Source organism: Rhinopithecus roxellana, chromosome 4 (assembly GCF_007565055.1).
Source record: "Rhinopithecus roxellana isolate Shanxi Qingling chromosome 4, ASM756505v1, whole genome shotgun sequence".
Lineage (NCBI taxonomy): Eukaryota > Metazoa > Chordata > Mammalia > Primates > Cercopithecidae > Rhinopithecus > Rhinopithecus roxellana.
This window is the reverse complement of record NC_044552.1, coordinates 9,334,260-9,359,878: the sequence shown is the minus strand read 5'-3', so window position 1 is coordinate 9,359,878 and position 25,619 is coordinate 9,334,260. Positions and strand designations below refer to the sequence as shown.

General features: G+C 44.4%; 1 protein-coding gene across 3 annotated transcripts in view; it reads left to right on the top strand.

Moving 5' to 3' along the window:
* The window catches only part of LOC104671974 (glucosaminyl (N-acetyl) transferase 2 (I blood group)), a 108,417-nt gene that overhangs the window by 4,224 nt on the left and 78,574 nt on the right, over window positions 1-25,619 (top strand). For 2 of the 3 annotated variants that reach the window (XM_030929507.1, XM_030929508.1), the window contains exon 2: window positions 2,830-4,035. In XM_030929507.1, coding sequence (XP_030785367.1) covers window positions 3,111-4,035 — 925 coding nt within the window. In that variant the 5' untranslated portion in view covers window positions 2,830-3,110. Of the gene's footprint in view, window positions 1-2,547; window positions 4,036-25,619 lie in introns of those variants that run through there. The other variant, XM_030929506.1, reaches the window with a different exon arrangement.

Here is a 25,619-nt window from a genome sequence, read left to right as displayed (position 1 = left end):
GAATTCTGGATAGATGTATGAAAGATAGTTAAGAAAATAGATATTTGGGTTGATTAAATTCTATTTTGGGGGCCCTATGGGCACGACTGGGTGTTCCTGAGTCACGCTGTAGAATCTGATTCCAGAAGCAACTGAAAACTGACTCACTGAGTTCTAGAGAATTTTCCCTGTATCCTTTCTTGTCATCATTTCCTGTGTTCCTGATGCTGTGAAATGGGTTTAGCCGCCATCTCAATGTGTTCGCTGTTAGCTGGGATAGCGGAAAAACCAACAAGAATAACTCCAGATTCTAAAGTAGCGATTGTGAAGATAATACCTGAGGCACACCAGGAAGCACTATGGAAAATGTTATGGTATAATAGTACGTGCAAAATGCAGGATTTAAGCTTGCATCTTCCTGCATTCTTTTTTTTAATTAGAAATGGGGCCTGGCTGTGTTGCTTAGGCTGGTCTCAAACTCCTGGTCTCAAGAGCTCCTCCTGCCTTGGCCTCCTAAAAGTGCTGAGATTACAGGCGTGAGCCACTCCACCCAGCCTCTCCTGTGTTCTTGATAAAATAAAAATGTGTATGTCCTGTAGGCAAGAGGTAAATGAAAGTACAGGATGTGGAAACACTGTGTTTAGAAACTATCTACAATATCATGTTGTCTTTGTGATTAAGAAAATGAGCCGGGTGCAGTGGCTCACAGCTGTCATCCTAAAGCTTTGGGAGGCTGAGGTAGGAGGATAGCTTGAGGAGTTCAAGACCAGCCTGGGCAACACAGTAAGACCCCCCACCTCTTTGAAAGAGTAAATTAATTAATTAGAAAAATTAGGTATGTTGGCTGCACCACATTCTTAGATACAAATATATGTCTCTGACGAATCAGTATTACCTGGAATTTCTCACTAATGTGATCAGGGAAACAGGGACATGAAAACTTGAGCATTCAATCAATAAATAGTTGATTGATGGCTGAGCAGGTGGCTCACACCTGTAATCCCAGCACTTTGGGAGGCCGAGGCGGGTGGATCACCTGAGGTCAGGAGTTTGAGACCAGCCTGCCCAAAAATGGTGAAACCCTGTCTCTACTAAAAATACAAAAATTAGCTGGGCATGATGGCAGGTGTCTGTAATCCCAGCTACCTGGGAGGCTGAGGCAGGGGAATCGCTTGAACCTGGGAGGCGGAGGTTGCAGTGAACCAAGAAAGCGCCATTGCGCTCCAGCCTTGGCAACGAGAGTGAAGCTCTGTTTCAATAAATAAATAAAATAAAATAAAATAAAATAAAATAAAATAAAATTAAAAGTTGATGTCTACTACATACAGACAATGCTAGGAGCTAGAAACACGAGGAATACGTGAGCTTGGCGCGAATGGAACATGCTTTCACACTGGGTGCAGCTGACTACCACATCACACAAAACTCATCGCTGCTGTTTTATTTATTTATTTTTTATTTTTTATTTATTTATTTTTTTTGAGACGGAGTCTCGCTCTGTCGCCCAGGCTGGAGTGCAGTGGGCAGATCTCAGCTCACTGCAAGCTCCGCCTCCCGGGTTCACGCCATTCTCCTGCCTCAGTCTCCCGAGTAGATGGGACTACAGACGCCCGCCAGCACGCCCTAATTTTTTGTGTTTTTTAGTAGAGACGGGGTTTCACCATGTCAGCCAGGATGGTCTCGATCTCCTGACCTCGTGATCCGCCCATCTCGGCCTCCCAAAGTACTGGGATTACAGGCTTGAGCCACCGCACCCTGCCTCGCTGCTGTTTTAGATGTATAATCTGATTGGCATGGGCTCACAGAGGAGGGAGTAAGGGAAGAATAAGAAGATTTTAAAGGAGAGGTGGTAATTGTGTCATTTACTAGAAGTATGAATGTGGGATGAGGGGTACGTGTGTATGCCTGTGTGTGTGTGTATGCATATGTGTGTGTGCGTGTGTGTGTGAACGAGCTTCTTGTTTACTCTGGTACAATTTCGCTGCTTATTTACCACCCCAATCTGTTCCTGGACACGGTGATGGACTCTATATGTTATCTCATTTTATTCTCACAATCGATCTATGGTGGTAAAATTATTCTCATTTTTTACACCTCCTTTAAAGCATTTGTAAATCTGGACGTAAGAGCCTCTCTCCTAAAGTTCAGGAACATTCAAAACTGAGATGCTTTTCTCTCTCCTTCCTCTAAGCATCAGGGTTCTCTGTCTGCATCCTATGTGGACCAGGGCAAAATAAACTTGAAATTCACTGATGTTAGCCTCTATGCAATTTTGGGTGCTGATGGGCTGTTAGTTATTTTGTTGTTTTAATAAAGAAGTTAGCCTTTATTCATCAGAGTGCCACAGTCACTTTGTGCAGTAAGTTAAGTGGGAAGGTAAGCTTGCTAATTAATGTGCCTTTTAAAGGACTTTACCCAGCAGCAGACAAAATTGAGCCCTGGAAAGAATTTAGCCCAATAGCCAGTCATATACCATGCCGTATAGCATACCCAGCCAATGGGGAGAACCAGGTGTGGCTGTGGAAAAAGACAGGGTTAAGGAATTTTTTTAAAGCACTACATATTTATTGACAGACTATATCTCCAGGCAGTATTCACATGCTTTAAACTGAAGCTCTTAACTTGGCAGCGCAGTTTAAGCAAACAAACTCAGGCTGTTGAACACAATGATTAACAGGAAGCAGGGGAGGGGACACAGTTACTAGACTCTGGCCGGGAGAAGAGGCTGAGGTTAAGGTCTTAGAGCCGATGACTTGCAGAATGGTCACCTCATCCACTTGCGATTTCACGGTGGGAACAGGTGGACTCCCTGGAATCCGCACCGCTCTGAGGACATTTGTTTTTGTGTAGACACAGGTTGCAGGTTAGCGGGAGAACAGGCAAGCCAAATGCAAAGGAGCCACTTCAGAAATGTGTCAGAGAAAAGTGAAAATGCAACCTAGTGGTAAATGAAGAGGGAAAGAAGAAAGAAAAAGGACTAGAACCGTGAACTGAAGGGACAGGGAATAGCCAGACCAGAGCTTCAGCCATCAAGAAGATGATTTCGCAACGTGGAGAAAATGTAAGTTAAATATATCTACACTCTGATCCTATCTTAAGAGAGAGATATTTTACTCATTTCCTGGTTGTGAATGATGGGCTCTTGGAAGCACTGTCTTTTTAGCGTATCTCTTATTTCTGCCCTGATTTTTGTATTTGTTTACAATACTGAGTTATGGGAGAATAAACGTTTTCTGAGGGCAGCTCTGTCCAATGCTTCACTGTTAGCAGAAGCCTGTCATCAGATTTTTGAGGGGAAAGTTTTTGACCCAACAGAAAATGCATTGAAAACTACCCTTGATGAAGCTACCTGCTATGAGTACATGGTTCGAAGCCACTATGTAACAGAAACACTCTCTGAAGAAGAGGCTGGGTTCCCTTTAGCTTACACAGTGACAATCCACAAAGACTTTGGCACTTTTGAGAGGCTCTTCAGGGCGATTTATATGCCCCAGAATGTGTACTGTGTGCACCTGGATCAGAAGGCGACGGATGCCTTTAAAGGTGCAGTGAAACAGTTACTCGGCTGCTTCCCAAATGCTTTTCTGGCTTCCAAGAAGGAGTCAGTCGTCTATGGGGGGATCTCCAGGCTCCAGGCTGACCTGAACTGCCTGGAAGACCTTGTGGCCTCTGAGGTTCCCTGGAAGTACGTCATCAACACCTGCGGGCAAGACTTTCCCCTGAAAACCAACAGGGAAATAGTTCAGTATCTGAAGAGATTTAAAGGGAGAAATATCACCCCAGGGGTGCTGCCTCCTGACCATGCTGTTGGACGGACTAAATACGTCCACCAAGAACTGTTAGACCACAAAAATTCCTATGTGATTAAAACAACAAAATTAAAAACTCCTCCTCCTCATGACATGGTGATTTACTTTGGCACGGCCTACGTAGCTCTCACAAGGGACTTTGCTAACTTTGTTCTCCAAGACCAGCTCGCACTTGACTTACTCTCCTGGTCCAAGGACACCTACAGCCCCGACGAACATTTCTGGGTAACACTCAACAGGATTCCCGGTATGTACGTCTCTTAACTTTTATTTTTATGAAAAACACTGCATGGTCAATACTGAATAAGTTGCTTTGAAAAGAATGGAAAAAATGGAACAAACTTCTTTACAGTTTTAAATGTCAAATTAAAAAAAAGCCTTTCATCTGTAAAATGGTAAAATGGAGATGTGTTTTATCACCCACTCTTGTGAACTGCTCTGTTCACAGGACAAAAGATTCAAGGAACACTGGCCATATAAATAAAAACGTGGCCGAGCACGGTGGCTCAAGCCTGTAATCCCAGCACTCTGGGAGGCAGAGGCAGGTAGATCACTTGAGGTCAGGAGTTTGAGAGCAGCCTGACCAACACGGTGAAACCATGTATCTACTGAGAATACTAAAAAAATTAGCCAGGCGTGGTGGTGCATGCCTGTAGTCCCAGCTACTGGAGAGGCTGAGACAGGAGAATCGCTTGAACCCAAGAGGCAGAGGTTGCACTGAGCCAAGATTGTGCCACTGCACTTCAGCCTGGGTGACAGATCAAGACTCTGTCTCTAAATAAACAAATAAATAAACCTTATTCTCCTTTAAGCGTAATGCATTTAAAATCAGGAATAAGTATTATAAATAAAATTTGAATGACAATTTGAACATTTCAATAATATTTTTGTCTCTGTTGAAGCTCCCATCCTTTCGAAATGGGAGCAAGATACAACTTTTAATTTTTTTATTTGCAAGCTCTTTTCTGGTCTTGAATCAAAAGTTTAAAGCATGGCCAGGCATAGTGGCTCACGCCTGTAATCCCAGTGCTTTGGAAGGCTGAGGCAGGAGGATCTCTTGAAGCCAGGAGTTTGAGACCAACCTGGGCAACATAGTGAGACATTGTCTCTATTTTTTTTCAAGAAGTTAAAAAAAAAACCCTTAGTGCACCTTAAAGATTTCTAGGCTGGGCGCGGTGGCTCACACCAGTAATCCCAGCACTTTGGGAGGCCGAGGCGGGTGGATCACAAGGTCAGGAGTTCAAGACCAGACTGGCCAACACGGTGAAACCCCATCTCTACTAAAAATACCAAAAATTAGCCAGGTGTGGTGGCGCATGCCTGTAATCCCAGCTTCTCAGGAGGCTGAGGCAGTAGAATCACTTGAACCTGGGAAGTAGAGGTTTCGGTGAGCCGAGATCACGTCATTGCACTGCAGCCTGGGTGACAGAGGGAGATTATGTGTCAAAAAAAAAAAAAGATTTCTAGACCAGTGCCTCCATTTTATAGATGAAGAAACTTCAGTGTGATTACATGATGTGCTCAGATCCCACAGCTAGTAAGTAAGCATATGCACCAATTATAAACCAGGTCTCCTAAGCCTGATGTTCTTTTTAGGTTGACTTTCAATTAGGTCTCGATTGTTGCTAAATCAACTCCATCTCTCCTTTGGTCCAAGTTCCAAATGATTTTTGAATAATCTCAAGTTGTTTACAGTGAACCAATTTAGTTCTGCTAGTTCAGTTCAAAATAAGAATTCATACTCGCAGTTCAAAGGAAAAAGTAACTGGAATCCATATGAAGATCACAGTCATGGTTTCTTTGGATTGCTGGTTCAACCCTGGATGCACATTATGATCATCTGGGGCTTCTAAAAATACCTAAGCCAGGGCCTGTTTCCCTCCTTGGGGCAAGACCTAACTATTGATATTTGTACAGCTTCTGAGTGATTCTCATGTACAGCCAGGAGTGCAAACCATTGCAGGTGCTTGTTTTAGATATTGGCATACAAAGCTTCATAGGCTTAGAATTCTCTTTAAATCTGTGATTTTCTTAGAGCCAGAAGGGGAAGTGTAGTGATCAAAAGAAATTAGGGCTCAGGAAAGTCATGGGGAAAGCACAGAGCTGTTTAAATAGAATTGTAGTGTCCAGAGTAAGGGAAGTGAAAGCCCCACTTCTCTCCCACGTGCTTGGAGTAGGATGTAGTCTCTTCAGGTCTGGCCACCCTACTGTACTGGGAGACACTGGCACAGCAGTTCCCAAGAGAGCAGCCAGGGAGGTAAAAAGGCCAATCCCCACCGCCCCCCCCTTTTTTTTTAAGAGAAGACCAAGACAAAGAAACAGGATAATTGATTTGAAAAAGACTTGAAGAGGGATCGGTGTCTTCACTTAATTAAAAGATTTGCTCAGGAAAGAGAAATTAGACCAACTCTGTCATTTTGAAAGTAGAATCTAGGGCCAGCGGGTGGGAGATGAGAACACGTGGAGCTCGGAATAGAACGGGCAGCTTCCTCAGTGGTGAGCAAAGCCAAGGGAAGCAGGGCTGGGGAAGTGCTGCTGAGGACAGCTCAAGGATTGGACTGGACGGCCTCCGAGTCCCTTCCCGCTCTGAGTCCGTGATCCTCATCAGCTGACTGAACAGAAACTTAAGGGAAACCCCCCTTGACTTCTCAACTCGATGTATCTATTGGAGCTGGATTTTTACTCCCCGTGTTAGCAGTAACAGATTGGCAAAGCAATAGAAAACAAATGCACCAATTAATGTTTTTCAGAAACTTAAAAGTTAGCCCCTGAAATCATTTCTATGTTATGTGTGTGGAGGATCACTGCCTGAGGACCCTGATCAGCCCTACCAACTCTTTCATTTTTGGAATTTTTCTTTCTTCTTTCTTTTTTTTTGGATCTCACTCTGTCATCCAGGCTGGAGTGCAGTGGCACAATCACAGCTCACAGCCTCAACCTCCCAAAGTGGTGGGATTACAGGCGTGAGCCACAGCACCCAGCCCGTGCTGGTCTTTACCTCCCAGGCTCAAGCCTTCCAAGAGGCTGGGACTACAGGCCCGTGTCCCCGTGCCTGGCTAATTTTAACTTTTGTAGAGATGAGGTCCTGCTGTGTTGCCAGCGCTGGTCTTGAACTCCTAGGCTCAAGCGATTCTCCTGCCTCAGCCTCGTGAGCCACCATATCGGGCAAGCCTTGCCAATTCTTTCATGACCCGAGGCAGGGCTGAATGCAAGAGGTTAGGGAATTAGAAACCTAAGGGTTGTCTTGTTTAATTATTACTCCTACTATGTGGCGAAATGAGCCATTGTCCATTGTAAGAGTCCTTCTGGTTGATGTGGTATATGTTGCGATTTCTCTTTTTTTGTTGTCGTTGGCAGGGGGTGCAAGGGACATTTTGATATTGTTCCAACTGATTGTAGTGATTGAGGGATTATGATTAGGATTCTCCAAAGTAACTAGTCCAGGCCAGGTGCTGTGGCTCACCCCTGTAATCCCAGCACTTTGGGAGGCCAAGCCAGGTGGATCACCTGAAGTCAGGAGTTCAAGACCAGCCTGGCCAACATGGTGAAACCCTGTCTCTACTAAAAATACAAAAATTAGCCTGGCGTGGTGGCACGTTGCCTGTAATCCCAGCTACTCGGGAGGCTGAGGCAGGAGAATCACTTCAACCTGGGAGGCAGAATCACTCCAGCCTGGGTGACACAGTGAGACTCCATCTTAAAAATAGAAATTGGACGGGCGTGGTGACTCAAGCCTGGCATCCCAGCACTTTGGGAGGCCGAGACGGGTGGATCACGAGGTCAGGAGATCGAGACCATCCTGGCTAACACGGTGAAACCCCGTCTCTACTAAAAAATACAAAAAACTAGCTGGGCGAGGTGGCGGGCGTCTGTAGTCCCAGCCACTCGGGAGGCTGAGGCAGGAGAATGGCATAAACCCAGGAGGCGAAGCTTGCAGTGAGCCGAGATCTGGCCACTGCACTCCAGCCTGGGCAACAGAGCAAGACTCTGTCTCAAAAAAAAAAAAAAAGAGGCCGGGCGCGGTGGCTCAAGCCTGTAATCCCAGCACTTTGGGAGGCCGAGACGGGCGGATCACGAGGTCAGGAGATCGAGACCATCCTGGCTAACACGGTGAAACCCCGTCTCTACTAAAAATACAAAAAAACTAGCCGGGCGAGGTGGCGGGCGCCTGTAGTCCCAGCTACTCGGGAGGCTGAGAGGCAGGAGAATGGCGTGAACCTGGGAGGCGGAGCTTGCAGTGAGCTGAGATCCGGCCACTGCACTCCAGTCCGGGCGACAGAGCGAGACTCCGCCTCAAAAAAAAAAAAAAAAAAAAAAAAAAAGAAAAGAAATTAAAAAAATAAAGTAACTAGTCCAGAAAAACATCTAACAGCTGAAGTGGTCTCATGAGAAGGGAGAACAGCACTGCCCAACAGAAATGCTACAATGGGAGCCATAGATCTAAAATCAAATGTTAGATTTTCCAGGAGCCACATTAAAAGAAGTAAAAAGAAGCAAATGATATGAATTTAAAGAATGTATTTTATGCCGGGTGGGGTGGCTCACACCTGTAATCCTAGCACTTTGGGGAGCCGAGGCGGGCAGATCGCTTGAGATCAGAAGTTTGAGACCAGCCTGGCCGACAAGGTGAAACCCCAATTCTACTAAAAATACAAAAAATTAGCCAGGCATGGTAGCTTGTGCCTGTAACGTGAGCTATTCGGGAGGCTGAAGCAGGAGAATCGCTTCAGCAATCTAGGGAACCGGGAGGCAGAGGTTGTGGTGAGTCGAAATCATGCCACAGTACTTCAGCCTGGGCAACAGAGCAAGACTCTGTCTCAAAAAGAAAAAAGAGTGTATTTTATTTAACTCGATTTGAAATATCACTTCTGCATATGGCCTGTGGCTGTGACCACAGGCAGGGGCGGTGGACCTTGCATCCTCATTGCTGGTGCAGTGGTCAGGCTCTGCTGCCCTAGCGGCACTGAGATGTTGGCCATCCTCATGTCACAGAGTCTCCACCTCTGCTCGTTTTGCTTTGCCTGCTTCTTTTACTTTATTTGAAATTCTTGCCTGTGCTTCAGCGCCTCCCCTGGTTTATGGGCTCCTCCACCCTGTGGCTTCTGCTTGCTATGTCTTCCCCTGGTATCTGCCAGATTCCGTGCTGCTCTTTTTTTTTTTTTTAAGATGGAGTCTCAAGCTTTGCTTGGGCAACACAGAGACCTTGTCTTTACAAAAAAAATAAAAAAATAGCCAGGCATGGTGGCATGAACCTATAGTCTCAGCTACTGGAGAAGCTGAAGCAGGAGGATTGCTTGAGCCCATGAGGTTGAGGGTACAGTGAGCTGCAGTAGCACCACTATACTCAGACTGGTCAACGGAGTGAGACTCTCTCAAAACATGGATAAATAAATAACCAAGCAAAGCACAACATGGGGCCAGGCACAGTGGCTCATGCCTGCAATCCCAGCACTTTGGGAATCTGAGGCAGGTGGATCACCTGAGGTCAGAAGTTCGAGGCCAGTCTGGCCAACATGGTGAAACCCCGTCTCTACTAAAAATGCAAAAATTAACCAGGTGTGGTGGTGCACGCCTGTAATCCCAGCTACTCAGGAGGCTGAGGCAGGAGAATCACTTGAACCTGGGAGGTGGAGGTTGCAATGAGTCGAGATTGTGCCACTGTACTCTAGCCTGGGGGACAGAGCTAGACTCCGTCTCAAAAACACAAACAAAAACATGGTCCTTCCCCTATACCTAAGAGGTCCCTTAAGAAGCAGCAGGTCCTCTGGAGGCCTCTCAGAGGATAAGACTCTCTGCATGGCCTGCTCAGGTGAAGGTGCCCATGAGGAGAACAGTGTTACAGAAAGGGAGTTCACATATGACTTTAAAGATGTCCAAGAAGCCTCACTAGCTGTTGTGAAATTAGGACTTCCTGCCCTCCTTTTTTCCTCTCCCCATTTCTGTCTTTTACCCTTAATCTGGTCCACAATAAGATGGCATGCCTTTTAGTTTCTTGTCTGATTCAGCTGTGGATGATTTCCATTTATAGGCCCAAGATGCAAATTCATCCACCTCCCACTTTCCTCCTGAGTTGGATCCTCCGGGTTGGATGGCTTTGCCTGTGATAGGGACATTCAGTGAGTTTATTCCATTGGTCATGTGTGCCTTGGATTTTACACATTTCAAAACTGACCAGTGATTTCTGTTTCACTTGCTACAAAGCAATATATTGCATATAACTCCGTGGGAGTTTGTTTCAAACTCATATTAAAATAGGAATGAATGCAAAAACAGCCTTTCCTGGGAGCAGGCTTTGCTGGGGGTGGGAGGAAGAAGGAGTGCCAAGGTGTCCAAAGGGGAAGGAATAGAGAAAGGAAGATACCTGGCAGGTGATTGAGGGCCCGGAAGACAGACCCTCCCTGCTTCCAATTTGTTTTTCCCCTGGAGCCAGCCTGTGGACTGGCCCTGTTGATATGCCATGGCGGGCATCTTCCCCTGAGCCCTAAAGTGGGTGGCTCATTGTATTTCTATTTGCGGTAGAGTCCATACTGGCCTGACTGTTTGTCACTGTTTGAGGCTGGTATATCCCGTAAGTCCCTCTATATGTAAAAACGCAATGCCGAGGTTCCAGGTGCCAAGACCTTGAGAGATGCAGCTTTGAGAGCAGAGAAGGGCAGATCCGAATCAAGGTGGTCTTGGGAACTCATCCTTTATCCCCAGGGATGTGGCTGGGGTCTTACTGCGTGCAGACGGAATTGCTATTCCCCAAACCAATCGTGCACACAGAACTTCTGAGACGCTGGGTGAATGGACAGACTTGAGGGGGAGGAAAATGTGGGGATTTTTACTATTAGCTCTGCTTAAGCAATCTTTGTTTTTTATATCTGCCAGAAATACCGATTTTTGTCAACTTCTAGAAAAGGAAATCAGAGAGTTGGGACACCTGTGAGTTCTTTTTTTTTTTTTTTTGAGATGGAGTCTCACTCTGTCACTCAGGCTGGAGTGCAGTGGTGTGATCTCAGCTCACTGCAACCTCCACTTCCTGAGTTCAAGTGATTCTTCTGCCTCAGCCTCCCAAGTAGCTGGGACTACAGGTGCCCACCACCACACCTGGCTAATTTTTGCCTTTTTATTAGAGACGACGGGGTTTCACCATGTTGACCAGGCTGGTCTCGAACTCCTGACCTGGTGATCCTCCCACCTCGGCCTCCCAAAGTGCTAGGATTACAGGCGTGAGCCACCATGCCCGGCCACCTGTGAGTTCTTCTAAGGGAAACACAGTTTCTTAGGAAGGTGGTAAATGGCCTGACAGACTTCATTTTTTAAATAGGTAGATGATCAAGAAAACAATGGCATTAGTTTTATCACTTCCCTAGAATGAGAAAAGAAGAGTTTATCCTGCAAGTGATCTGATCTTTGTCTACCCTCTTCACTGATCACTGAGTTTGTTCTTCGGGAATTCTGTGGCTCACACTCTTATTCTTACTTTCTTCTTCCTCCTTGCCAGCTCATTGCAAGTTGAAAATACCATAAATCAAAAATGCATTTAATGGCCACTTGGAGTGGCTCACACCTGTAATCCCAGCACTTTGGGAGGCTGAGGCAGGCGTATCACTAGAGGTCAGGAGTTCGAGACCATCCTGGCCAACATGGTGAAACCCCAGTCTCTACTAAAAATACAAAAATTAGCCAGGCGTGGTGGCGGGTGCCTGTAATCCCAGCTACTCAGGAGGCTGAGGCAGGAGAATCGCTTGAACCCGGGAGGCGGAGGTTGCATTGAGCCGAGATCGCACCACTGCACTCCAGTCTGGGCAACAGAGGGAGATTCTGTCACAAAAAAAAAACCCAAACCAAACCAAAACAAAAAAAAGAAAGAAAAGAAAATGCATTTAATGTACCTAATCTACCAAACATCCTAGCTTAGCCTAGCCTCCCTTAAACATGCTCAGAACACTTACATTGTTAGCCTACCGTCAGGCAAAATCATCTTACACAAAGCCTATTTCATAATAAAGTGGTGTCTATGTCATGTGATTTCTTGAATACAGTACAGTGTAGAGTACAGTATCGGTTGTTTACCCTTGTGATCTTGTAGCTGACCAGGAGCTGGGGCTGCCTGCCGCTGCCAGCATCATGATCCACCGCGCCTCGTTAGCCTGGGAAAAAACCAACATTCAAAAGTCAAAGTATGGTTTCTACTTAAATGCCCATTGCTTTCTCACATCATAAAGTAAAAAAATTATAAGTTGAGGCCGCATGTGGTGGCTCATGCCTGTAATCCCAGCACTTTGGGCTGCTGAGGCGGGCAGATCACCTGACGTCAGGAGTTCAAGACCAGCCTGGCCAACATGGTGAAACCCCGTCTCTACTAAAAAGGCAAAATTAGCCGAGCATGGTGGCAGGCACCTGTAATCCCACCTACTTGGGAGGCTGAGGCAGGAGAATAGCTTGAACCTCAGAGGTGGAGGTTACAGTGAGCTGAGATCACACCATTGCATTCCAGCCTGGGCAACAAGAGCGAGATTCCATCTCAAAAATATATATATATATATATATATATATGTATAAGTTGAACTCTTTTTTTTTTTTTTTTTTTTTGAAGCGGAGTCTCACTCTGTCGCCCGGGCTGGAGTGCAGTGGCCGGATCTCAGCTCACTGCAAGCTCTGCCTCCCGGATTTACGCCATTCTCCTGCCTCAGCCTCCCGAGTAGCTGGGACTACAGGCGCCCGCCACCTCGCCCGGCTAGTTTTTGTATTTTTTAGTAGAGATGAGGTTTCACCGTGTTAGTCAGGATGGTCTCGATCTCCTGACCTCGTGATCCGCCCGTCTCGGCCTCCCAAAGTGCTGGGATTACAGGCTTGAGCCACCGCGCCCGGCCCTAAGTTGAACTCTTATAAGTCAGGGACTCTCTTTATTCTTTCCTGAATTCATACCCATGACACCTTAAATATAAACCCTGATAGATCTGATGGCATCTATGTTTTGTTCTGGAATAACAGGTTTAGTTGCTGAAAGTCATAAAGTGACACAGCACAACTGAGGACTGCTAATGATTTTGACATTTTATTGAGTTTATAAAAAGATTGTAATTTCCCCAGATCAGAAATTGCCCCAATATGTAGTTTAATGGATTTATATGCATTTTATATATCCATATATATTACCATCGAAAATGGCTTACATAATAATGTTAATGTATATGAATAGTTTTGCTTTGCCAATTACACCATCTTCTGGGATCTCAGAGGAATAACCAGAGATGTGACCCTGTTTTAATATTCTGTTGCTCCTTCAGGTAGCAATTTCCTTTTTAAAACCAAAAAATAGTGTTTCTTCCTATGGGGACCTATCTTAATTTTATACTGAGGAAGCTAAAAGTAGATTGATGAGAAAGAAAAAAATAAAGTTTTGGCCCCACTGGAGTATAGTCAGATGACATCAATTAGAATGACATCAATTAAGATTTAAGTGGACTGGTGAATGGGTTGGAAAAATAGTCTAAAGACTTGTTGACTCTCTATTAGAGTTAGATGGCAGCTCACACTCACTGGTGGGGTTTAGAAACAAACAGGCCTGAATTTAAAGCCTGTCTCTACAGCTCACCATCTCTCTCTCTTTTTTATTTTTATTTTTTTTGAGATGGAATTTCATCCTTGTTGCCCAGGCTGGAGTGCAATGGTGCGATCTCAGCTCACCGCAACCTCTGCCTACCAAGTTCGAGTGATTCTCCTGCCTCAGCCTCCCGAGTAGCTGGGATTACAGGCATGTGCCACCACGCCTGGCTAATTTTTCCCTTTTTAGTAAAGACGGTGTTTCTCCATGTTGGTCAGGCTGGTCTCGAATCCTAACCTCAGGTGATCTGCCCACCTCAGCCTCCCAGAGTGCTGGGATTACAGGCGTGAACCACTGCGCCCGGCCCTCATCTCTCTTTAACTTTAACTCATTTCACTGAGCCTGAGTCTTCATCTATATCCTGGGGATAAAATATCTCTTTGTAGGACTGTTGAAGGATCAGAAAGTATGCAAACTATACCCGGCACATCATAGAAACTCATTAAATGTAGAGAGAGACAACAGATGAACTTCTCAGGTATTGATTTTTGAGGTTTTAATGTTACTATTCTAAAAATTCTTTGTGCAACTAAAACAAAAAACAAAACCCACTTACATTTGGTTTTGAAAGTGTAAGGTCTAATTTTTTGTTAGAAATCAGGTATGTGAGGGGGGGCGTGATGGTTTATGCCTGTAATCCCAACACTGGGAGGCCAAGGCAGGAGGATCAGAGGATTGCTTGAGACCAGCCTGGGTAACATAGTGAAATTCCATCTCTACAAAAAATATAAAAGTTAGCCGGGCTTGGAGGCGCATGCCTGTAATCCCAGCTACTTAGGAGGCTGAGGCAGGAGGATCACTTGAGCATGGGAGGTTGAGGCTGCAGTGAGGGGTGGTTATGACATTGCACTCCAGTCTTGGTGACAGAGTGAGACCCCATCTCAAAAAAAAAAAAAGAAAAGAAAAAGAAGGAAAGAAAGAAAGAAAGGAAGAAGGAAGAGGAAGAAAGAAAAAGAAGGAAGGTAGGGAGGGAAAGAGGGAGGGAGGGATGGAGGAATAAATTAGGTATGTGGTTGCAGAGGTTCCCTCGGGTATAATTCTTCTTAGCAATGTCACCTGTCTGTAGTCTTGTACCAGGAAGCAGCATTCTGTGACTAAAGCCTCCTACCTCGCCAGCCTTCTCACTTTAGACTGGTCTGAAGCCAGATGGCCTCCACAACCTTGTTCATGCTGTCTTCTTGTTCTGGAATACTCATTATTATTATTATTATTATTATTTTTGAGACAGAGTCTCCTTCTGTCCCCCAGGCTGGAGTGCAGTGGCATGATCTCGGCTCACTGCAAGCTCCGCCTCCTGGGTTCACGCCATTCTCCTGCCTCAGCCTCCCGAGTAGCTGGGACTACAGGCACTCACTCGCCACCACGCCCAGATAATTTTTTGTATTTTTGGTAGAGACGGGGTTTCACCGTGTTAGCCAGGGTAGTCTCGATCTCCTGACCTCGTGATCCGCCCGCCTCGGCCTCCCAAAGTGCTGGAATTACAGGCCTGAGCCACCGCGCCCGGCCTTGGAATACTCTTTATCTTTGCTGCTCGTTCTCATCTCATCAGTTCTCTTTAAGATCCAGTTGAAAAGCCTCAGCTGCTTTACACTCCTGCAGAAGCAGCTCCCCTGCCCCCACTTTATCCACGCTCCTCTTGCAGCGCCTCCTCCATTGCATCTTAACTATTTGTGGATCTCAGTCCCCTCTACGCCGGGGCCCTGCCCACCCCCCACCACCAACACACCAAATATGAGTATGCAACCGAATGACTGGCCCAGGACCTAGACTTTTATCCAGCTTCATCACTGAGCGGGCTTCCAATATCACTTTGCATGAGGAGCGAAGACATGGGAGAGAAATGGTCTGCGTGTCTAATAAAATGTTCTCTACAAATGGAGGCCGGGCGCGGAGGCTCAAGCCTGTAATGCCAGCACTTCGGGAGGCCGAGACAGGCGAATCACGAGGTCAGGAGATCGAGACCATCCTGGCTAACACAGTGAAACCCTGTCTCTACTAAAAAATACAAAAAACTACCCGGGCTTGGTGGCGGGCGCCTGTAGTCCCAGGTACTGGGAAGGCTGAGGCAGGAGAATGGCGTAAACCCGGGAGGTGGAGCTTGCAGTGAGCTGAGATCCGGGCAGTGCACTCCAACCTGGGCGACAGAGCGAGACTCCGTCTCAAAAAAAAAATAATAATAAAATAAATAAATAAATAAATAAATAAACAAATGGAGAAAATTCCCCTCCAGCATTACAGGAAGTTTATTTTCTGATTTTTCAATTCTAGCTCGGCTTTTAAGCAGTCGACAGGGTGGGATTCCTAAACCTAAACCCCAACTCCCTCATCACCTCCACCAACTTTTCCAAAGGACAGACATCCTTTGCTGCCACCTACGCTAAATCCATTAGAAAACACTCTTGGGAGTGTGGTCTGCCTTTGGGAGTTGTTAGTCATCTGATTGCTAGGGTCAGTATCAATTACCCTCCATGCATTTGAGGACTGAATTTGTATGTTGCTTTTGTTCTTTCAATTTTGATTTTAAGTTCAGGGGTACATGTGCAGGATGTGCAGGTTTGTTACATAGGTAAACGTGTGCCACAGTGGTTTACCGCACAGATCATCCCGTCACCTACGTATTAAGCCCGGCATCTCTATTAGCTCTTCTACCTGATGCTCTCCCTCCCGCCACGTCCCCCACCAGCCCCAGTGAGTGTTGTTCCCTGCATGTGTCCAAAAGTTCTTATCAATCAGCTCCCACTTATGAGAACATGCGGTGTTTGGTTTTCTGTCTCTACATTAGTATGCTGAGAATAATGGCTTCCAATTCCATCCCTGTCCCGGCAAAGGACATGGTCTCGTTCCTTTTCATGGCTGCATAGTATTCTATGGTGTATATATACCACATTTTCTTTATCTAGTCTGTCATTGATGGGCATTTAGATTGATTTCATGCCTTTGCTATTGTGAATAGTGCTGCAATGAACATATGTGTGCATGTATCTTTATGACAGAATGATTTATATTCCTTTGGGTCTAAGAGTTTGCTGGGTCAAATTCCTGTATGTTTTAGTTCAGGTCTAAAAAAGTAAAATCATTAATTAAGGGAATTTAGCAGAGTTATTTTGGCCCTGAGAGGATGTGATTTAAAATATTCAGAAAATGTAGTTGAAGTAGTTGATTTGGCAGGTAATTGTGTAATTGCAGGGAATTCAAGGGACTCTGAATTCAATTCAGGGAATTCAAACAGACCTCTTTGCCTTCGAGCCAGTTTTCCCCCTAGGCTTTTCTTGGCCTACAAAAATCCTGGTTATCTTTGAGGATCCAGTTGAGTTGGTCTTGCTCCCAAATCATTGACAAGCCCCTGCTCCCAGGCAGAGTAGTTTGTCCTTTGTGCCCCAAGTACTTTTTGTTGTCACTTTTGTTAGGGTTTGCGGTTTAATCATCTGTTGCTGCTGCCAGAAAGCAGAGTCTTGGAGAGTAGGGAGCTTTATATCTTTGTGAGCCTCAACCGACGCAAAGCTTGGTGTCAGATTGAATTCAAATTCACCTTATGTTGCTAGTATGAAATAAATTGTGTTGTTGCTTTCACACAAATACAGCAGTTTTCTGCTAATAAGACCTGCAATGTGAAATTAAAAAAGAAAAAAAAATCAAATAGGTTTCTACCGTGCAAGTCACTGATAGAATCTACAACAGATTGACAGAGTTACAGCTGTTCCCAGCCCCAGTTTTAGGCACCATACAGCCTTTCTAGAAGGCTTGCCAGTCATCATCATCCCATAAGTTCTTACAATGCCAGGCACTAAACTGATGGCCTTTTCCCCTCTTAAAGATAACAGCTTTATTGAGATATAATTTGCATAGTGTGAAATTTATGACATATAATTTATATACCATAAAACTCACCCATTTTAAGTGTACAATGTAATGATTTTAAGTGCCTTTACAGTTATGCAACCATGATCCCAGGCTAATTTAGAATCATTTTATCACTACACAAAGAAACCTCATGACCACCTCCCATTTCCACACCCAATCCCTACTTTTCTGGCTCTTTGGATTTGCCTTTTCTGGACATTTCATATTAACTGAATCATACAATACTTGTTCTTTCATGCGTGGTTCCTTTTACTTACTGCCATGTTTTTGAGATTCATCCGTGTTATAGCGTGAATCAGTACTTCACTTTTTGTAGAAATGGATGCTGTTCCATTGTATGGATATACCATGTTTATTTTTTCATCCATTGATGGACATTTGGGTTGTTTCTACTTTTGGCTTGTGTGAAGAATGATGCTGTGAACATTCCTGAACAAGTGGGGACACATGTTTTCATTTCTCCTGGGTAGACACCAAGAGTGAAACTGCTGGTCCCTATGTTAATTCTTTTTTTTTTTTTAATTTTGAGACAGCGTTTCACTCTTGTCGCCCAGGCTGGAGTGTAATGCCACGATCTCGGCTCACTGCAACCTCCACCTCCCAGGTTCAAGCGATTCTCCTGCCTCAGCCTCCCAAGTAGCTGGGATTACAGGCATGTGCCACCATGCCTGGATAATTTTTGTATTTTTAGTAGAGACAGGGTTTCACTGTGTTAGCTAGGCTGGTCTCGAACTCCTGACCTCAAGTGATCCACCGGCCTCAGCCTCCCAAATTGCTGGGATTACAGGCGTGAGCCACCACGCCGGCCTTTTTTTTTTTTTTTTTTTTTTTTAATTGAGACAGAGTTTCACTCTGTCACCAGGCCGAAGTGTGGTGGTGCCATCTTGGCTCACTGCAACCTCTGCCTCACAAGCAATTCTCGTGCCTCAGCCTCCCAAGTAGCTGGAACTACAGGAACACACCACCACATCCAGCTAATTTGTTTGTATTTTTAGTAGAGACGGGGTTTTGTCATGTTGTTCAGGTTGGTCTTGAACTCCTTATCTCAAATGATCCGGCTGCCTCAGCCTCCCAAAGTTCTGGGATGACAGGTGTGAACCACAGCGCCCAGCCCCCTATGTTAATTCTATACTTAACATTTTAAGGAACTGCTAAACTGATTTCCAATGGGTTGCAACATCTTGCATGCCCACCTGCAGTGTATGAGGGTTTCAATTTTCTCATATCCTTGCCAATACTTGTTATTGTCTATCTTTTTTAGTTTAGCCCTTCTAGTGAGTGTGAAGTGGTATCCTCTTATAGTTCTGATTAGCATGTCCCTAATTAACAATGATGTTGGACATCATGTACTTGTTGGCCTTTGATATATCTTCTTAGAAGAGGACTAAGTGCCCTTTGGACATTATTTCTTTGAATTAAGATTGTTGCAATCGCTGAGGACACTGAGATATGGAGTTTGTATTACTTGCCCAAGGACACCCAGCTAGTAAGTGTCAGTGTCAAGATGATTACATTTGAATTTTAAATGGGGTCTATTAGGAGATGAAATTGTCTGACATTGAATTAAGGACACACTGTATGGACAAAATGTTAGTTTAGGTCTGTAACTCCTAAATCCTGTGACCAAGAAAATAGCTAAGACTCATTTAAAAAATAAATAAATGGGCTGGGCCTGGTGGCTCATGCCTGTAATCCCAGAACTTTGGGAGGCTGAGGTGGGCGGATCACCTGAGGTCAGGAGATAGAGACCAACCTGGCCAATACGGTGAAACCCCGTGTCTAGTAAAAATACAAAAATTAGCCAGGCGCGGTGGTGTGCGCCTGTAATCCCAGCTACTTGGGAGGCTGAGGCAGGAGAATTGCGGGAACCCAGGAGGCGGAGGTTGCAGTGAGCCGAGATCACGTCACTGCATTCCAGCCTGGGCGACAGCAAGACTCCATCTCATAAAATAAAATAGGCCGGGCGTGGTGGCTCAGCCCTGTAATCCCAACACTTTGGAAGGCTGAGTCAGGTGGATCATGAGGTCAGAAGTTCAAGACCAGTCTGGCTAACTTGGTGAAACCCCATCTCTACTAAAAGTGCAAAAAAATTAGCCGGGTGTGGTGGCAGGCTCCTATAATCATAACTACTCGGGAGGCTGAGGTAGAGAATTGCTTGAACCTGGGAGGCGGAGGTTGCAGTGAACTGAGATCACCCCACTGCACTCCAGCCTGGGTGACAGAGTGAGACTCTATCTCATAAATAAATAAAATAAAATAAAACACAATAAAATAAAACATTAAATTAATTAATTAATGGGGCCAGACGCAGTGGCTCACGCCTGTAGTCCAGCATTTTGAGAGGTGGAGGCAGGCAGATCACCTGAGGTCAGGAGTTCGAGAGCAGTCTGGCCAACATGGTGAAACCCCGTCTCCACTAAAAATACAAAAAATTAGCTGGTCGTGGTGGCAGGCGCCTGTAATCCTAGCTACTCGGGAGGCTGAGACAGGAGAATCACTGGAAACTGGGAGGCAGAGGTTGCAGTGAGCTGAGATTGCACCACTGAACCCCAGCCTGGGTGACAGAGCAAAAACTCTGTCTTAAATAAATAAATAAATAAATAAATAAATAAATAAATAGGATGGTCAGAGAGCTCCTGGGAAAATAAATAAACAAATAAACAAAGCAATTTAATTTAATCCTAATATGTAGTTACTGTGATTAGATTCCTTTTCTGCGATTTTATGTAAACCATCATCCCTCTTTTTAAGAATCAAGTGGGTACAGCTCCCTCCTTTCTAATAAAACTGTATCTTGTATTTCTAGTTTATGTCCTTTTCCTCTCAGCTCTTGCACGATGAGCTGAAGGGTTTGTGCTGAAGTCCTGGTTAGTGCTTTTTGCTTTTACTCTTTTGGCTTTTTTCCATTTTACAAGAGCTGTCCCTTGGCTGTGGTCTCCATTTTTGTGGGTGCTCATTGGTCTGTGCTATGTACATTTTACCACCTAGAAATTTAGGAGTTTTGTTTAAATCCACATCAAACCAGTTCACTCCAAACTTCCTTAGTGATTTCTGCTGCTTTAAATACTACCTTTTGTGTTCCTGAGCTTGACAAATTTAGGAGTGTCTGACAGGGTTTCATGTTCTTTTGTTTTTACCTTGAAGGATTCATAAATATGTCTCTTTCTAGTTTTCTCCTTATTAGGAATAAAGTGAACTTCAAATTCCTATGATCGTTGCAATCCTAACCTCCTTCGTGCCTTGGTGAAAAATCATAACAGTTTTCATGAAGGGTAAATCAGTCACCCTTGTAGAATTTTCCATTCAAATACTGAGCCATGCGAAGCTGTTTTTAGCTGCTCTCGTGACTTTCCCGTTTAGTCCTGGTCTGGGAGACTCAAGTGTCTTCAGGCAAAAGCCAGCAGTGGAGTAGGGTGTAAGGCGTCCTTGCTTTTCAGCTCCCAAGCAGTACAAGGGATGGTTAAGATGGCAGGGGAAATGAAATCAAAGAAAAGGCAAGGTTAGGGAATGAAATCAGTTACAATGATAGGTCACTGTTGACAAGATGTGGGGCCTGAAAGTAGAAACTTGGAGTTGTTCCAAAGGTTGCAGGGTCTAGTTCCAAGGGCAGCTAGAAATGACTTGATCTTTTCCCCATGTGTCATTTTTTTCCCAGTGTGTGTTTTTAGCTTCCTAAACTGATTTCTGTAAGGCAGCCTCCTTTGCTGTTCCTTATACCTCACTGCTGAGCTTCCCTGCCATGTCTGTGCATGCTGACGTGCTGGGACTGGGTTACAGATGGGCTACACGTTGGTCTCAGCAGCATATATGGCAGGTAAAACCCAGGGCAGTTGAAACCTTTTGGCCAGATACCTCTGGCTGAGAGCAGCTGTGCCCATTCTATCTACAGGTGTCAGACAAATGCAGTTGACCAATGAACAATGTGCGGGTTAGGCCCACTGAACCCCTGTGTAGCCAAAAACCTATGTATAGCTTTTGACTCCCCAAAAACTTAACTACTAAAAACCTACTGTTGGCTGGGCACATTGGCTGATGCCTGTAATCCTAGCACTTTGGGTGGCCAAGGCGGGCGGATCACGAGGTCAGGAGTTGGAGACCAGCCTGTCCAGTATGGTGAAACCTCATCTCTACTATAATATACAAAGATTAGCCGGGTGTGGTGGTGTGCATTTGTAGTCCCAGCCACTTGGGAGGCTGAGGCAGGAGAATTGCTTGAACCAGGGAAGCAGAAGTTGCAGTGAGCTGAGATCATGCCACTGCACTCCAGTCTGGGCGACAGAGTGAGACTCCATCTCAAAAAAAAAAAAAGAAAAAAACACAAAAAAACCCTGCTGTTGACCGGAAGCTTTACCAGTAACAATTATATACTGTGTTATTACAATAAAGTAAGCAATTGTAAATAAATGTTTGCCAAGGGTCAACTTTAATTGTTTCCAATATGTGTCATCATTGAAAAGCACTTCCTTACTGAATAACTCATCCCATGTTAAACACTAGATTTCAAAATATCAGAAAGGCAGTTTCCATTTGGTCATAAAAGGCAGGGAAGAGCCATATCTGTTAATAGAGCATCGCTCTTTAGGTGGAATCACATTTTAATAAATATCCTATATTAATTTTATTGAGTCAGACAATTTCTATCAATCAGACAACCTAGGCAACTCTAACACTGGCACTGTTTTGTTGACAGGAATGTAAATATTTTCTAAAGAGGAAATTCTATAGGACAAATATTTTATCAAAGAGACAGCAGAGAGACTAACATTGATGCTTTATTTGGTTAACTCATCTGAACTTCACAGGAAACCTCTGAGGAATATGGTTTTTATCTCCAATTTGCAGATGAGGAAGCTGAGGCTTCAAAAGGTAAAATTACTTCATCTAAGTGTGTTTCACCCCTAATTCATGATCATTCTCATCTACATACTGCTTCTCTGAAGTTCCTGTAAGTCATGCAACTTATTTAATGAAAATACTGGCCGGGCGCGGTGGCTCACGCCTGTAATCCTAGCACTTTGGGAGGCCGAGGCAGGCGGATCACCTGAGGTCAGGAGTTTGAGACCAGCCTGGCCAGTATGGTGAAACCCTGTCTATACCAAAAATACAAAAAAAATTAGCCAGGTGTGGTGGTGGGTGCCTGTAATCCCAGCTACTCAGGAGGCTGAGGCAGGAGAATTGCTTGAATCCAGGGGGTGGAGGTTGCAGTGAACCAAGATCGCGCCATTGTACTCTAGCCTGGGTGACAGACTCTTAAAAAACAAAGGAAAGAAAAGAAAATACTGCTCTTTGAAGATCTATAAAATGTTGAAAGATCTCAGAGAGGTTTTCAACCTTTTATTTATTATTTATATTGTAAAGCTGGTTTTTATGAAAGTAGTATATCCTTATTTTAAAAATGTAAACAGTACACAAAAGATTAAGAAAAATAAAACATATCCATACTTCCTCATCCTTCTCTGTATTACATTCTTTTTCCAGAGATAATCAACATTAATAATATGTTGGTAATCTATGACATACCCATCCACATATAAAAATATGCTTTATGGAATCATTATACTTTTTGTTTCTTTTATGGTTCATGATTTTATGTCCTACCTTAAGAAATTTTTGCCATCCCGAGATCACAAAGATTTCCTTCAACCTTTTATTTTAAACTAGTTCAAACTTACTATACTTACAAGAATAGTATAAAGAGCTCTCGTATACCTTTTACCCATGTTTCCCAAACCGTAATATTTTGTACACTTGCCTAATCATATTCTCCTCTCTCTCTTATTCATATATTTTTCTTAAACTATTTGCAAGTTATCCCTTAATATTTCAAAGCATATTTCCTAGCAACAAAGACACCCACCCCCACGTAACCACAGTACAACTATCAAGTGATAGTAGCATCACTATTTAATCCACAGACCCCATTCCTGTATGCACGGTTATACTCATCATGTCCTTCACGAATCTGGGTTCTGATCAAGAATCTTGAGCTAAACTTGGCCATCATATCTCTTTAGTCCCCTCCAGTTTGGAACAATTTCTCAGTCTGTCTTTGTCTTCTAAGATCTTCTCATTTTTGAAGAGTGCAGCTCTGGTGATTTCTCATGATTAGATTTAGGTTATACCTTTTAGGGAAACATATGGCAGAAATAATGCTGTAGAGCCTTATGATGATGATGACTTTTTATCAGTTGCCTAAGACAGTACCTGACACATTTCTCCAGTGAAAAGCTAGGAAGTGTTTTTAATTATTACTAAGTAGATATCCTATTTATCAAATAATCACTCCCCAGTTTTGCCATTCATTGGATCTTGCCTGACTCAATTTTTACTGTGATAGTTACCAAATCATGATTTTTATATAAAATTCATCCTTCTTCTATGTTTATTAGTTGACATTCAACTATAAGGTAGAGCCATCTCTTCTTCTGTGTGTTGGCTTATTTATTTGTATCTCTAGGGACTTAGATTTCTATTTATTCAATGGGTTATAATCCACTACTCTTTTTACTTACTTTACTGCTCGAATTGTCCCAGACTTGGCCAGTGAAAGCCTGTTCAAGCTGGCTTGTGTGTTCTTTCAGCAAGTCCCCGTGATTCTTTTTGGCACAGATGTTCCAAGCTAATCCTGCACTTAACCTGCCCCAGTCTTGCAATCAGCCATTCTCTCCAAGAAGGAAGCCCTGGTTCTATTGAATAGGGAATGGTATTTAGAGATCAAAATCTGGGAGGCTGAAACAGGAGGATCACTTGAGCCCAGGAGTTTGAGGCTGCAGTGAGCTGAGATCTTGCCACTGCACTCCATGCCCTCCAGCCTGGGCAACAGAATGAGACTCTGTCTCTCTAAAAAGTTAAAAATAAATAAATGAAAGCGAACACCACAGTTCTCCTTATGTCTCAGGATTTTTCCATGAAGCGGATCTGGGCCCTGACACCAAGATGTTCCCGGGCCTCCCAGAAAGGGCACTGCAAAAGGATGCGCAAAAGAGCAAGAGCTTGGGAGCCAAGACATTCACATTCAGGTCTCAGGTCAGCCATTGCTACCTGAGTGACTGGGGGCAAACACCAGTGACCTTCTGAGTCTGGCACCTAATGCCAGCTATCAGCGTTGTCACTCATACTTTCCTGGTACACTGTTATTACCATCCACTCCACTTGCCAGGGCAGCCCCCTCCCACTCCTGGTATAATCTAGATATATAAAGCCTTGTTTCTGTACTTCATATAAGTGGAAATATACAGCATGTGTTATCTTTTCTATCTGGCTTGCTTTTGTTCAACATTATGTTTGTGAGATTCACCTTTTTTTGTTGCAGGCAGTTGCGTTTCTTCTTCATTCATTCTCATTGCTACATAGAGAGAAGAACCCATATTTGAAGAGGTTTTGTTTTGTTTTGTTTTGTTTTGTTTTTTCTGAGATGAAGTCTCACTGTCGCCCAGACTGGAAGGCAGTGGCGTGATCTCAGTTCACTGCAACCTTCACCCCCTGGGTTCAAGCAATTCTCTGCCTCAGCCTCCTGAGTAGCTGGGATTACAGGCTCGTGCCACCACGCCTGCCTAACTTTTGTATTTTTGGTAGAGACGGGGTTTCACCATGTTGGACAGGCTGGTCTTGAACTCCTGACTTCGTGATCCACGTGCCTCAGCCTCCCAAAGTGCTGGGATTGCAGGCGTGTGTGACCGTACCTGGCATGAAGACACTTTTGGTTGTCAGAGGTCGAGGGAGGGAAGCAAAAGGTGCTACTGGCATTAGTGGGTAGAGGCGAGGGGTGCCCCTCAACATCCTACAATGCACAGGGCAGCACATCCTACAACACACAGCCCTTACAACACGGCATTTTCCAGCCCAAAATGCCAATAGTGCCAAGGCTGAGAAACCCTGCTGTTGGTGGAATGCCCACCAATAGTCTCTAGTTTGGCTCTATTATGAATACGGCCGCAGCGAATCTTGACTTAGGTGTCTTTTGATGAATATACTGCATTTCTGTTGAGTAAATACTAGAGAATGGAATTTTGGGTCATAGGATATAGATACGCTCAACTTTAGTAGACATTGTTGGTTTTTCAACGTTGTCATACCAATTCACACTCCTCCGTCAGGGAGTGAGGATTCCCGTTGCTCCATATCTTCGTGAATTAAATTGGTAGTTTCTGCCTTACTTCCTTTCTCTCTCAATCTCTCTCTCTCTCTCTCTTTTTTTTGTTGAGACAGGGTCTCACTCTGTCACCCGGGCTGGAGTACAGTGGCACAATCTGGGCTCACTGCAACATCCACCTCCTAGGCTCAAGCGATTCTCCTGCCTCAGTCTCCTGAGTAGCTCTCTGTCTCTTTTTTTAAATCCTTTTCTTACACCGTTTTCGAATCCAGCTTATGCCCACTAC